The 14,986-nt window shown below is 44.8% G+C and overlaps 1 protein-coding gene across 4 annotated transcripts in view; it reads right to left on the bottom strand.

Annotated features, from left to right (window-relative positions):
* Positions 1-1,170: 1,170 nt before the first annotated feature.
* The window catches only part of LOC129497440 (uncharacterized), a 44,610-nt gene continuing 30,794 nt past the window's right edge, over positions 1,171-14,986 (bottom strand). For 2 of the 4 annotated variants that reach the window (XM_055306325.1, XM_055306326.1), the window contains exons 2-3: positions 13,673-13,911; positions 1,171-1,647 (exon numbers count right to left, since the gene is read on the bottom strand). In XM_055306325.1, the coding sequence (XP_055162300.1) occupies positions 1,318-1,647; positions 13,673-13,798 (456 nt within the window). In that variant the 5' untranslated portion in view covers positions 13,799-13,911 and the 3' untranslated portion in view covers positions 1,171-1,317. Of the gene's footprint in view, positions 1,648-13,672; positions 14,193-14,986 lie in introns of those variants that run through there. The other 2 variants (XM_055306323.1, XM_055306324.1) reach the window with 2 other exon arrangements.

Here is a 14,986-nt window from a genome sequence, read left to right as displayed (position 1 = left end):
TTCATAGTAAGACAAAAGCTCCATTCAGGTTTTCTCTGTGTCCTGCAGACAGCTCACAATCAAATACCGTCATTAGAAAGGAAATGCACTATCTTATGCAGGCTTTTGTTTTGGTTTGTTTTAGATAATTAGAGAAAGTACTCGTTTCAAGATAGCACGGAAGCATAATACCATAATAACAGTCATTGCAATGGAATTTTACCTTTATGATAATATTATCTACGGTGGCAACCAATCTCATTGCTCCGTTCTCTGTGTCTCTAATTACTTGGAGTAACATCCTAACATTGTGATATTTAAGGGTAGGTCCTCTGTGACTGGGATGTTAACAGACTGTAATGCAGAACCTTCGGGATTAAAAGAAACCACACGCTGCTGAGCGCACACTCAAAGCTGAAATGGTAATAAGGCTTTGTACGACTGCCTTCACCTCTCGCTGTCTCATCCGCACCTTCTGTGTCAGAAATAAGTCCGAATTGGAATTTCCCCCAAATTACGGGTGAGATTCCAAGCAGGTCAACAGTGTCTTATGGTCACACAGCCGGAGACAAAATAAGTAAATACAGACAAAATTAAAGCCCATGCCTGTTGGCTCCTGTGACCTCCTCTACTTGCTCTAAATAGCCCAGAAAAACTGAAAACCTGTGCCATGGACTGCAGCTCTCAAGTTTCTGGACCTCCAAGTCAATAATAAGTCACAGTGTGGACCCTATTCAAATAAGGAAGGCTTTGTGGAGGTAATTCATGATGGGAGCCAGAGTGGAAAGTGTGTCCCCAGAAACCCAGCCCAGGCCAGTGTCTACAGGGGAGAAAGCCCGAATCACATACTGAGTGGAGGGAGTCCCCAAATGAGCCTTCCAGAGCAATCTGATTTCTGGTCTGGCCAAGCATTTAGTCTGAAACCCTTGCAGGCTCAGCAATAAATCACTGTTTCTCTTCTTAAATTCCTTTTCTGCAATGAGGAGAGTTATTTACTCTATGATTAATAGTGCCCTGAAAATATTCATACAGGTGCACTTCTTCATTATCACTCCCCCTCCCCCCTCCTTCCTTCCCCCTATTTTGCTCACTCTGTCTTTCTCATAAGCCTTCAAGCCCTCAGTCTCGCTCGGGGTATTAGTTTTCTATTGCTGCATTAGAAATCACTGCAAAATTAGCATCTTCAAGCAACACAAATTTATAATTTGGCAGTTTCTCTGGGTGGGGAGTCTGGGCAGGGAGTGATTTGATCTTGTGCTCAGGGTCTCACTGGGCCATAATCGAGTTGCCAGCGGGACTGCAGTTCTCAGGTGGGTCCTCTTCCAAGGTGACTGGGTGTCAGCAGAAGCCATGTCCTTGAGGCAAGGGGATGGAGCTGCCCATCTTGCAGCTAGCTGTCAGCCGAGGCCTGCTCTCCATCCCCGGAGGCTCCTCCACGGTCCTGCCATGTGTCCCCCTCGGCCATTCACCACGTGGCATTTGCTTTCTTCCAGAGCAGCTGGCGCCTGTCTCTCTGACTGCCTCTTCTGCAACCAGCTGGAGATGACTCTGCTTTTCAGGGGCTGACGTGATCCGGTCAGGCTCGTCAACTGTCATAGAGTAAATCACTGCAGTAAGATGCAACATATTCACGGTCCCAGGGATGACGCAGGGCATGCGTTTGTGGGGCTAAGGAATGGGGGGGGGAAGCGTTAGAGCACTGCCTGCCACACTTAGCGACTACATCCTCCATTCGGGTGCATGTGTATACAGAAAGAAAGCTGCTTTTCTTTTCTAAGAGAGAATTGCCCTCCTACTTGAAACACTTTTTTTTTTTGGAAGATTTGTTTATTTATTTGAGAGACAGAGAGAGAGAGAGGTTGGGAGGAGCAGAAAGAGAGAGTCTCAAGTAGACTCCATGGCCAGCATGGAGCCCAACACGGGACTCAATCTCACAACCCTGGGATCACGACCAGAGCCGAAACCAAGAGAAGAGTCAGGAGCTTAACCAACTGTGCCACCCAGGCGCCCCAAAACACTCTTGATTTGTCCTCTGAAAGCCACACGGTTTCTCTAACCTGTTCAAACTACTATGTTGGTTCCTCTTCATCCCTCCACCCCTAATGCTGGAGTTTCCCAGGACTCTAGCCTCTTTATCCACAGCACATCCCCAGAGCTTTCATCCCATCCAAGGGCCAAAGTACCGTCCACACACCATGGCTCCCTAATTTTTCTCCTTCTCAACTCTCTCACCTGAATTTCTGACTCACATATTCAATTGCTTCCTCAGTTTCTCCACTCGCCGTCCAATAGGAATATTGTGGCACCTACTTACCTCCATCACTAGCAAGCTGCCTTGCCTGGGTTTTTACAGTAGACACCTAGCTACCATATCCATTTCTTCCTTCCCCACTCCAATCTGATGCCTATATGGCAGCTAGAGTGCTTCCTGTAAAACACCAAATATATCGTGTCACTCCTCTGCTGAAAATGTGCTCAGAGAACATGCCAAAGTCTCCACTCCATGATCTGACCCCTGCCCCCTCCCATCTCCTGACATGCTGCTGTGCACCCCTCCCTCCATTTCACCACAATGCTGTCCCCAATGCCCCTCCTACACACCAAGCGTGTTTTGCCCACAGGGCCTTTGCACTTGCTCTTCCTGTTGCTCTTCTTCCAGATATCCACCAGATACCACTCTTTCCTTCTCTGCTCAAATAATAGCATCAGAGAGAATTTCCCCGATGGTCTTATATACAAGAACACCATCCTTGGGACTCCCTATCTCTTGTACCCTATTTTATTTTCTTCATGGGACTATCACCTCCTGATATATGAGGTAATACAGCGTATGTCTTTATTTCCCATCACTATATTAAAATGTAAGCTCCATGACAGAGGGGACTTGTCAGTTCAATTGTGTGTCCCAGAGCCTCAATTAAAGTGTCAGGAACATAGTAAGTATTCGATGAATATTTGCTGAATGAGTGAAAAATGTCCAATAGCTTACACATCAGAGAACATAGATTTTTCTCTACGTGGTGCTTTTTTTTTTTAGTAGAATTAAAGAAGGCTTAGGATAACCTTGTAACTCTCTTTAGAAAATGAGCAAATTCAACCCATATAACAGCAGAGTGAGAACAAAGGAAGACCTTCATGGAAGAAAGGTATTCAAATGAGCTATATATTTTCTTTCATATCAAGGGCTATAGAGTAAGTTTGGGTCAAGTGTAGTCAGCCTTAATGGAAACCAAAAGCTGTTTTGCCTCCCGACACCCTTTTCCACAAGCCACACTAGATTGCCACCTCCACATCTTGGCTCTATGGCTGTCTGCCTGGCCTGGCCTCACCTCGACTCCTCAAAATCCTACCCAACCTTTTAAATCTATCTGAATCACCATCTTTATCATCAAATATTTCTTGATTCCCCGCATCACATGCTGAAGGCACCCTATAGCACCCTATCTCAGATGGCCATCCCTGTGTGCCTTCCAACCCCTCCCTTTTCTCACAGTTCCCCACCTTCGAGAATATGTATTGTGTTACTTCTCTGTCCTCCACAGCACTTAGTACCATGTCCTATCAGAGAAGATGCTTGCTACATGTATGCAGAATGAGATTGGATTGATCCTAATTAGCATTCTGAATTTGGGAAATTAGACATTTCACTAGTGTTTCTCTTTTCCATTGCATTTTCAGGCCTTAGAGACTGAGAAATAGTACCTTAACCTCTGACAGTGAGTTCAATAGCTTGAGACTACAGTCACCTGTCCAGCTTGCTCGGAGGAAGCTCCCAATCAACCGAGGATCCTATTATTTCATCAAATGGAAAAGCCAGTCAAGAATGGTTAGGGGGGGGAAATCCTCTTTTTAAGTACATTATACTCTCTATCTATTTTCCATTTTTATGCTCACTAGCTGTATTTCAAAAAAAAAGTACTTTTAAAATCTTTATGAAAAGCAACTTCTTTTCTATTCAAGTGGAATAACACCATTCACCCCGTGCTGCCCATCGCCCCTGCTAATGTTTCCAGGGGAATATAGCAAAGGGCTACTTTCCCTTACAGTCTTTGATTTGTTCTTTCTACATCCTGTAATTTCCATCCACACCGGAGAGCCAAGTGCTGTGTGGGGCTAATTAAACACTATAATTATCCATGAGCTATGGCCCAGAAGCAGAGAGAGAATCTAACACATGTCTGATTGTAATATCAGGTAAATACTCAAGATGTGTGACTGGCGAAATGCAAAATATTCTATTCATTTAATATTCTTGATGAATAGTGAATTAGTCTAATCACATTAGCTATTCTATTCATTTATTAGGTGAGAGTGATTAGAAGTGAATAGCTACAGAAAAAACCCTCTCAAGTTGCAAAAATTAGACTTCTATAGTTTTATTATGTTTATTTTCAACTGAGGGTAATTGTCGGTAGCTTTCCCCAAGATAGTCTATACCCCCTCCCCTACCTCTGCCCCTCAAAAAACTGAGTGCCAGTTATAAGGGTAGAGAGAACAGATAAGAGAATACCGAACTGGCACACAAATGCTTGTATAGATTGTATAAACACATACAAAACATTGCATACAAACATTGTGCTTTCAAGGACATAACCATATTGTTTTCCTTTTTCTTCTTTCTTATGGAGGTATAATTTACATACAAAAATAACACATAAATCTTAAGTTTACAGCTCATTGAATTTTTACATATATATATATATATATATATATATATATATATATATACATATGCCCTTGTAACCATCACAATAGTTCAAGACACACATTTTCTAGAAAGATTCCTTTCTGTCCCTTCCTGGAGGTAACAACCCTTCTAACGCCTATCACCATACACTGGGTTACCCAGTGCCTAAAACCAAGCAAATGGAATCCTACAGTCACACATCAATTTTTAAAGAACAGTATAAGGTCATTTTAATCCAGAAAAGCAAATCAAATGGGAAAGTCCATCATCCCACCACCAAAAAAAAAAAAAAAAAGAAAAAGAAAAGAAAAGAAAAATCCTCAACATTAAAATAATTCATAAAATACATGCATAAGCTATTTCAGGCATTATAGGAAACTATTGGGGGGAAACCCTCATTTCTTCAAAAGCTGTTCATTCCTAAGCACACCTTGCTGGAATCTCCCCCATTGACTCCTTCGCATCCTCCATCCCTCTGCACTCTGCTCTGGGCCCCTGGAGGCTGACCTTTCCAGGCTACCTCAGTGGCTCCCCAGGTCCCTAGGGTCTACTTGGGAACTGTCAAAGGAGCACCAGCTGTAGACAGGGGAGGCGGCAGTGAGTTAGGTGGAAGTGTTTGCTCCACTGGCTCTGTCCCTGTTGGGTAGCTTTGAAAGAGCCACACTTGAGGCAGCCTTCTCCTAAAGCTAGCTGCTCTCTCCAGGGCCAGGAATGACTCTCTCCCCTTGACTTTTCAGGCGTCAGGGGTCAAAAATCCCAGTTTGGCTTACCCCTGATTGTTGCTTCAACACTTCTGGTGGGTTTTCCTTAAGCCTTGCCACACCTTTGTAAATAGCCCCATCATTAAACTCTCCGCAATTACTCCACTTGTATGTGCTGTCTTCTGCCCCTGATTACCATCCACGTTTTTAAATAGATCTTACAGGAAATACTTTTGCTTCCATCATGTGCATAGGCTATAAACTGCTACATGAGCAGTAAACTGTTGCTAGTGGGTTTGCCGATGACCTACTTCTAATCAAAGTGCACTTACAAACATCCGCCCCCTTAATTCATCCCGACCTTAAGGAACAATAACAAGTCATTCCAAATCTGTAATATTCTATCTTGATGCTTTTACATGAGTTACTTTTACCATTGGAGTGACTTCAGCTGTATATCAAAATCTCTCTTGTTGCAATTTCAAACTTGTCTTCAGACATGGGTAGGTGGAGCCATTATGGCTACAGTGGAAATAAAGCCCAAAGGGGACCAGAACATAGTCAAGAAAACAACTCACTTAGTTTAAGTGTCCAGACCCCTAAAGCCAGACAAACTACACTTTGGAATGTGAAGAAACTGGGATGTGCTATCAGAACCACCATCCTCTTTACAGAACTGTAGAAAGAACCAGTGATGTTTACAGTCAAGTAGCAAAGACTTGAGAAGGGATAGGTTAGCTCTTTAGGGATGAGACCATCTCTGGTGCTCCAGGGGATGGATTCAGAGCTAAAGGGTAGAGGTTATTTAAAAAAAAAAGATTTATTTATTTATTTATTCATGAGAGACACACAGAGAGAGGCAGAGACATAGGCAGAGAGAGAACAAGGCTCCCCGCAAGGAGCCCAATATGGAACTCAATCCTGGACCCCAGGATCACGCCCTGAGCCAAAGGCAGATGCTCAACCACTGAGCCACCCAGGGGTCCCCTAAAGGGTGGAGGTTAGAGTAAATGGGGCCTTGGCCTATCAATTTCACTTCATTTATTCACTTTTTCAACAGATAATTATTGAGAATCCACTGTGCCAGACATTGTATTTTGGTGCTAGTGAATACAAGAGTGTACAAGAGACACAGCTCCTGATATCTCGAACTTACATTTTTTGTTAGAATAGACAATAAGTAGAAAAACAAAGGAGTATATAATATGTCAGGTACTAATAAGTGCTATAAAGTTATAAAGCAGGGTAAGGAGGCTACAAAGAGATGAGAAAGGGTGCTCCTTTTTATAAAGGGTGGTCAGATTCAGATCTCTGAGAAGTTCTCTTCTCTGAGGAGAGGGATCCCTGTGGATATCTAGGAGGGATTCACGTGCTTACACAGGAGAAAAATGTTCCAGGTGGAGAGAACAGCAACCACAAAGGTCCTGAGGTGCGTGTATATTTCACTGTGTTTGAAGAATAGCAAGGAGTTAGTGGCTGAAGTCAGATGATCACACCCAGGGGTGGATAAAGAATGTGATAGAAACTAACCTTCTGCCTTAATCTGCAGGAGACAGATGGTGTAGGGCCTTGAGCCCTTAATGGCACTTTACCTTTTACTTTGGGTGAGATGGGAAGCTATCAGAAGATTTTGGACAGGAGAGAGACATGATTAGACTAATATTTTAGGAGGATCACTCTGGATAGTGTGTTGAAAATAACCTATAGTCAAGTGCAGGAGGAAATGAGGAGACAATCAGGAGGCTGTTAAAATAATCCACAGGATAGAAGATAGTGAACTGGACTAGACTCAGTGTGTCAGTGGATGTGGTAAGAAGTGGTTAGATTCGGAATGTACTGCCAAAGCAGAGCCTATAACATTTGCCCTTGGATTGGCTGGCTGCAGGGCATGTTAACAAATGACATGCCAAAGATGATCCCCAGGTTTTAGAGATGTGTAAACTGTAGAATGCAATTGTCATTTATTGAAATAGGAAAAACTTCAGAGTAGCAGATTTCAGGGGGAAATCGGGATTTTGCTTTGGACATGATGAATTTTAGAAGTTTGTTAAGACATCCAAGGAAAGGGGATCCCTGGGTGGCGCAGCGGTTTGGCGCCTGCCTTTGGCCCAGGGCGCGATCCTGGAGACCCGGGATCGAATCCCACATCGGGCTTCCGGTGCATGGAGCCTGCTTCTCCCTCTGCCTGTGTCTCTGCCTCTCTCTCTCTCTCTGTGACTATCATAAATAAATAAAAATTAAAAAAAAAAAGACATCCAAGGAAAGATGTTAAGTAAGCAGTTGGCTCTGAGTCTGGCTTTCAGGAGAGAGGGCCTGGATGGATTATATAAATAGGGGAATTATCAGAATATAGATGGTATTCTAAACTATGGGATTAGATGAAACCCTCCTTCCCTGCACCAAGTGTATGGAAATTAAGAACTGAGTCTTGGGGCACTCAAAAATTTAGAAGCTAAGAAGTTGAGAAGGAACCACACAAAAAAAGATTGAGGAGGATATGCCAGCGAAGTGGGGACACCTCAGAGAGAGTGGTATCTCAGGGTCTAGTGAGGCAAGTACTTCTAGGTGAAGGTGTGACCAACTGTACCCAACAATGGTAGACCAAGCAAGATGGTGATGGATAACCAACTGTAACTTCTGGAAATGTGAAGGTCTTTTGCAACCTTGGCTATAGCTGTGGTGGAGTAGTGTGAACAAAGACCCAACTAGAGTGAGTTCAAAAAAAAAAAAAAAAAACATGGGGAGAGATTATGGAGACAAAATGTGTAGCCAACCTGTCAGTGAGCTTTATAGTAGAGAAAAAGACAGGAATGGGGTGGTGACCACTGGGGATATGGCGTGAAGGAAGAAGGTTTATGTTGGCTGTTTGGTTTAAAGATGCAGACTATACCGCATGTTTTCTGACTGGCTGGAATGACCCAGTAGAGCAGGGCTACATATCGATGTAGGAGACAAAGGGAGAACTGCTAAAGGAATGTCCTTGAGTAGGATGGAAGACAGGAATTCTAGCACACAAGAAGGAGGGTTTCCTTAGAGCCAACCACAGTAGTTCTTATCTGGCTTGTATTTTGCAGCTCCACAGAGAATTTCACTAGGGGAAATATGAGTGTTTTACTGTAATGTTAAAAAAATAATTGATTACAAACTATTTGCTTTATTTATCCTTCACAGCTTCCTGTGAGTCATTTAACCTCCATTTTACTAATAAGGAAGGCTCATAAAAGTTATATGATTTCATCAGGTTTTCACAGCTTATATGAGACCCAGGTCTCGAGCTAGGTCTGGCTGATTCCAAGGACCACAAAGCTCCACAACATCAGAGCCTAGGATCGCCCCAGAGGGCCCACCAGTAACGAGAAATGGAGAGCAACATAGTCAGATGGCAGGCAAAGCAAAGCACAACCAACATAAACCATGTATAAGCGTTGAGGAGGCCAGGGTAAGTTAAGTGCCTGGACTCTCTGCAGCGAGGCTTTTGGGGAAGATGTGGCTTGTTGAATAGATTTTAAAGGCAGAGAGTGTTGAGAGCATCAGTATTTTACAATGTCATGGGTAAGTCCTGAGAAGACTTGGAGTCCCAAGTAGGGCTGATTAGTGCTGCATGGCTGTGAAGGAGCAAATGCTTTCATGGGCTGAAAATTCAGTGGCAGAAGTTGAGAAAAGCATGGGCCTTTGGTCAATTCAGTGAGTATTTTTTAAGCCCCTCTCATGTGCACAACACAGAGCTTTGTGCCAGAGAATAAAAGATATATGATATATTTTATTACATATAAATAAGAGTGGTCATCCTCCCAGGAGTTACTTACACAATGAACAATTCAAATTCAGCATAAGTTTTCTAAACATATCAGGCAGGGTTCTCCAGAGAGGTAAAATCAACACTGCATAGATAGAGCTATCGATGCAGAGAGATTTATTTTTATAGGAAGAGATCCATTTCAAGGAATTGTCGGAGCTGGCAAGTCTGAAATGCGCAGGGCAGGCCAGCAGGCTGGAAACCCAGACAAAAGTGGATGCTGCAGTTTCCAGGCAGATTTTTTTTCTTCTCTGGGAAACCTCAGTTTCTGCTCTTAAGACCTTCAACTGATTGGATGCGGCCCACCCACATTTTTCGGGGCAGTCTGCTTAGTCAACCAACTGTAGCCCTTAACCACATTTACAAAACATCCTCAGGCCAACACCTGAATTAGTGTTTGATTAAGCCACTGGGAACTACTGCCTAGGCAAGCTGACACATAAAACCACCCTTCACAGCATCCTATTAGTTCCCAGATTTATTCCATAGAAGCCAAAACGCAGGTACTTTACTTTAGAGACATTCGCCTTCTAGAATTGCTCTTCTAATGGGATTTCAAACTGTAGACCAGTGAGAGGCCAGAAGAGGGGCTGTCTCCAAGCCATTGTACTGCTGAGGGTGGTTTATAAAGGTTCTAATTCATTGTAATTAATTTTTATTGTGCCGAAGCAGAAGGCTGGCGGAGTGAAAGGGGGTAATTTCCCAAGTCAAAATAGCAAATAAGTAAACACAAATAGTGCCCAAGTTTCCGAGAGCAGCCCACCGTCTCCAGGTCTCGGGAGTGGAGCACAGACCCTAGGCCCTGGTGCCCCCTCAGCAGCCCTGGCCCTGGGCAACCCCTTCCCTCAGTATTCCAGGATGCTGAGCTGGCTACCAAGGCCTCCAGCCCCCACAACCCTCTTCCTGCCCCCAAGAGACCACATCGAGGCCCTTGTCAATTGGGTGGAGTGGAGATTTAGGGTGTTGAAACAGCACCCCCAACACCTCCCCAAAAAAGGCAAGGGATGCAGCACAGGGCAGGCTGGGGAGGGAAGCCCTCGTCGGTTGCCCTTGTTGCAAACAATGAAACGTCTGCACGGAGGCTCTTTGTTCAGCTCCACACTCGGAGCCCCAGCGAGCTGAGCAGTGCAGGCGCGTGTGCGGGATATTAAGTCTCATTTCAAAGCCGCTGCGGGGCCGGAGCGACGCGGGAGCGGCTGGGTGCTGGGGCGGGAGGCTGGGCACGGGTCTGAGCATCCTTACCGAGGGTGGGAGCGCCTGGAAGAAGACCAGCATCCGTGCTGCTGGGGCGTTTCCTTTTTCAGGGTGTGAGGGAGGAAAGGGGGACTCGGACTTTGCCAGGCAGGAACCCCTGTGTTGGGGTTTCTGGAGAGTCTTGAGTAATGACCAGTGTAGGTTTCTCATGGAGGACTCATTTATCTGGGTGCCACTGGGTGAGCCTGGCTTCCCAAGCTTGAAAATTTAGATTTATGGGGTGCCAGAAATTGGACCGGACACCATTTAATAGGCCCATGCACCATGAAGGTGAGGGTTGAGGGAGAAGAGTCAAAAGGGCAGGATGGATGGGGAAAGGACACAGTGTGAGGGAAACACAGCAAAACCTGATTAGGGCCCTACAATTCTAGCCACAGCAGGGGGCAAGTACAAGTGGAGCAGCCAGGGGCTTATGAACACAGCCCAAGTCAGATGAATCTGATGGAAGGGAGAGATGGAGGTGGAGGTGGAGGGGGAGAGTAAATGATCAGTGTCTCTGAATTTAAGGAAGGGCTGAGGCCAAGAGAAAGAGAGGGAGCAGGAGGTGGGGAGAGAGACAGAGGAGAGACAGAGAGACAGGGGACAGGGAGAGAGATACCACAGAGTCCTCAAGTCTGCATGAAGCAAACCTGCTGTTAGAAGAAGTGAATCGATAAAAAAGCCATTTGCTGATTGCAAATATATATATATATGTATATATATATATATATACATATATATATATGTATATATATATATAATTTCTTGTTAGGCCCCTTGCTCTGAAACAGAAGAAAAGCTTTGGGATTTATGGAATGTGGATTTACATAGAGAGGCCCTGTAATATATATAAATACTCGGCCAAGTTCTAATATGAAGAGAAAGGCCAAGGGAGGCCCGCTTGCAGGAGGGAAAGAGCAGAGGGAAGCGAAATCCAAACCGTGGGTTCTGTGCCTCATTCCCCCAGCGAGCGTGGGGAATTCACGTTCCTCCTGGCACTGCAAGTTCTTCATTTTTTTTATCTATTTTCTCCCTTGGGCTAGGGGAAGCAGTGTAAAAATGACTTTGCAGGCTTAGAAACGCTTAAACAAGAAACTATGTAATGCAACGCAGCTGATGAGAATCTCTCTACTCGTGAATATAGATGTTCATTCAGTATTTGCCTCCTCTCTGCAAGGCACGGCGTTGGATGTATAGGTGGACAGGTGCACGGTAGGTATTGCATTCATTCATTCATTCACTCCACAAAAGTCTGGGAGTAAAAAAGATGAATCCGATCCATCACTTTCCTCAAAGTGCTCCCATTCTTGTGCGGAGAGATAGACAAGCGAACTCACATGTGCAGTATACTCCGGAGACATGAAGTGGGTGGGGAGCCGAATCATGCAGAAGAATCACAGCCTCTTCCCAGAAGAGGTGACTTAAGAACAGGTTGTGGGCCCCTGGAACTCAGTGGCCTGCTGAAAATCACATTTCTCAGTCAACAACCAGATGTTTGGGCTACATGTTAACACACATGTGGGCATTTGGAAATGCCTGGATTCCTGGTGATTATATCCAAATGCCCAACAGCGTTTGGAGAAAGGAGAGCATGCATGTACCTTGTAAATAATGTAAGCATGTATCATGTAATAATTATTTTTATGAGCCATTCTTCCATGAGGACACAGATCATCAAAATTCTTTGCTATTTATTATACATGAGTTTATTACTTGCCCTCAATTACATGGTAAAATTTATATCTTTGCACATGGCCAAGGTGGTAGGCCCTGTGGCCCAAGGCAATTAGATAAAGCCTTAAAGAAATCAGACTGAACAAGGCAGAAGTTTAATAAAATTCGAAACCCACAGCTGTCAAGCAACAAGAAGCCTCATGCTCGCAAATATCAGGCATACGTCACCACAGAATTGTTTAATGTAGGAAGGGCTGGGAGAAACTTTGCATGCCATTTTGGTGACAGGTTTAAAGACGATGCTGGTGCATGTGTGTGTGCATACATAGGCTTACACACACATATATATGCATGTATATGCATGGTGTGCTTATGTTAATGCAGGGATGTGCTAGCAGAAGGAAAGAAAAATCGCGAAGGCAGTGCTTCCCTTAAATAATCCCAGTCCCTTCTCATTTCCCTCTCCCGCAGCACCTTCTTGTCCCACACAAACCCCTAGACAGCTTGAAGTCCTCCAACCCCTCCCTCCGTGTTCCCCATCACCTGCATATGAGCTTAGTCTCTGATCCCTTCTCCCCATAACTGTCTTACCCGTGGAATCCTTTAACTGAAACAGTAATAGAGCCGAAAGCAGAAAGATAAAGTCCTGAAGATGATAGAACAAGTCAAGGCTGGATGTGGGGACAAGAGAAACAGGACAGAAACTTCCCTGATCAGGGGAGAGGTAAAACAAAGGAAGGATGAGTCTGAACACCTCGATAGTAGTTTCATTGCTACTTGTTACGACATCGGGCGAATCACCTGGGATTCTTTGGCTTGGAGTCAGTCTGTCTCTCGTTTGTGTCTTCCAGATCCTTCTATGATTGCCTCAAATAGAATGCATATCAGACGGCATAATCACTTCTGGCCACCTCACTCTGGACGGCAAGCTCCTTGAGCAAGAGGTCCACGTCTTCCCAGGGTCTAGCACAGGGGCCTGGCATGTTGAATGCTTTGCAATGAACTTAACTATTCGGAATGAGTTTCTCACCTGCAAAATGCAAGTCTGTCCACACTCCTCCACCTATTTATTGACTTGCCATTTACTGGACAACCTGCTCAGTTAAGTGCTGCGGGGAAATACACAGATACATAATCTAGTAGTTTACCTAAAATCACATTCTCTGCCTACCTCCCAGAACCATAAGGAGGAACAAAGAGATTGCGTGTATGGATGAGCTTTGGAAACTGTACCTGCTACCTGAGGTAAGGGATGCTTTTTATTTGTACTTATTACCTGTGCCATGCTGATGCTGTGTGCTTGCCTGGCTCTGCAAGGGTTATTTTCACAGATTCTCACAATCTCCCTTCTCTGTAGCTCCCAGCAGATGGATTAAGTGTAATCTTGGAACCGTTCCAGGTTCCCTCTTTAAGACTCAGAATGTTCAATATTTCCTGCACGCAGCAGGCCGATCTAGCCTGGTATGACGTCAGGGACTCGGGAGGGTTCACTCCCCAAGCATCCCTGGTGTCTGGGCCCCACTCCCAACTTGTCCAGGTTCCATGGAGCTTACTTGGAAAGCAGGGGAAAAACCTCAGCAGAAGCTGCCACTGCACCCTCACCTGCTTGTATCCAAGATGTCCTGCTCTCTGACTCCCTCTGAAGCACCAGCCAAGGAAGAGAAATCCCACTGCCAACTGCCCCCGCTTTCTGGAGCGGCCTGAACCCACAGGTGGCAGGTGGAGCATCTGGGCTGATCCACGGCTCAGGTGTCGTTGATGGTGGAATTAGTACCTTTGAGGGGTGTCCGCGGGAAAGTGAGCGAACAGCAGCCAGTGGAGTCCCCGGAATGCTTGTTGAGCTAATATCATGGGAGATGGGTGTTAAAAAAGAAAAAACCACCCACCCCGCACTGTAGGTGATAAGACCCCATCTGGTTCTGCAGTGAGAACTGCCTCCCTGTGACTGCTCAGAGCTAATGCCTCCTTTTTCCTACAGCAGCAGCACAAACGGGATCATAACCTCCTCCAAACACTGATGTGAGGAAGGAAGCAGTTCTAAGGGATCTTTGGGAGCATTTCAATATGGACTCATCTCCCATTCCCCTTTCTTTCTTTCCCTCTTTTTAATTAATTTTCATAATCACTTATACAGGCTGAATACACGTGACATACTCTGGACTCATGTCTGCATTTAAACAGGAACCAGTTTTGTGCTTTGAAATGTGATCCTTTTCCGACTTTTCTCCATCCTTTGTCTTTCTTTTCCTTTACTCTCCCATCCTCTCCTTACGTTTTTTTCTCCAACCCCCTCATACTTGGTGGATTACAAAGTCATTTCCAACCTCCCTCCGTCACATTCCCATCCTCTTCCCCAACCACATCAATTCAATTGAACGAGTATATTCCACGGTAGAAAGGAAGGTAACTAAGATGCATTGAGCTGTGAGGCTCCAGGCATAGTGCAAAAACACAGAATATAGACAGATAAGCTCCCTGAACTCATAATTCTCACCTGTAGCCTGGGGACATGACCTGGTGCTAAAGCACCTACCTGATGCACAACCTACTAAGGCAGTAAAGGTGAAGGTCTAGCAGAAAAAGAGGGTATGAGTTACAGGGGCTCTTAAAGAGCATGAGATCCAAAGACCAGCCCATGAGGAGACCCTCCCACAGATGGTCACTGAGAGATGATCACCTTCCCTGTGGAAAGAATTGCAGTCCCAGGTACAAGTTCAAGCCCTGCCTTAACTGACCTTTGTTAAAGCTGTGACCTCTTCTGACCTCAACTTCCTTGTTTATAAACCGGTACAATTCAACCAAATAACCACATATGTTTCCCAGCTCTGAAATACTTTGAATCTGTGACTCCTTCCCTGAGATTTTCTTTGGGATCCACATCATGGTAAACCTGTATTAAAAGGGACTGTGGATACA

This window comes from Nyctereutes procyonoides, unplaced genomic scaffold (genome assembly GCF_905146905.1).
Source record: "Nyctereutes procyonoides isolate TBG_1078 unplaced genomic scaffold, NYPRO_anot_genome, whole genome shotgun sequence".
Classification (NCBI taxonomy): Eukaryota; Metazoa; Chordata; class Mammalia; order Carnivora; family Canidae; genus Nyctereutes; species Nyctereutes procyonoides.
The sequence above is the reverse complement of the archived record's forward strand: the minus strand, read 5'-3'. Positions and strand labels throughout refer to the sequence as shown.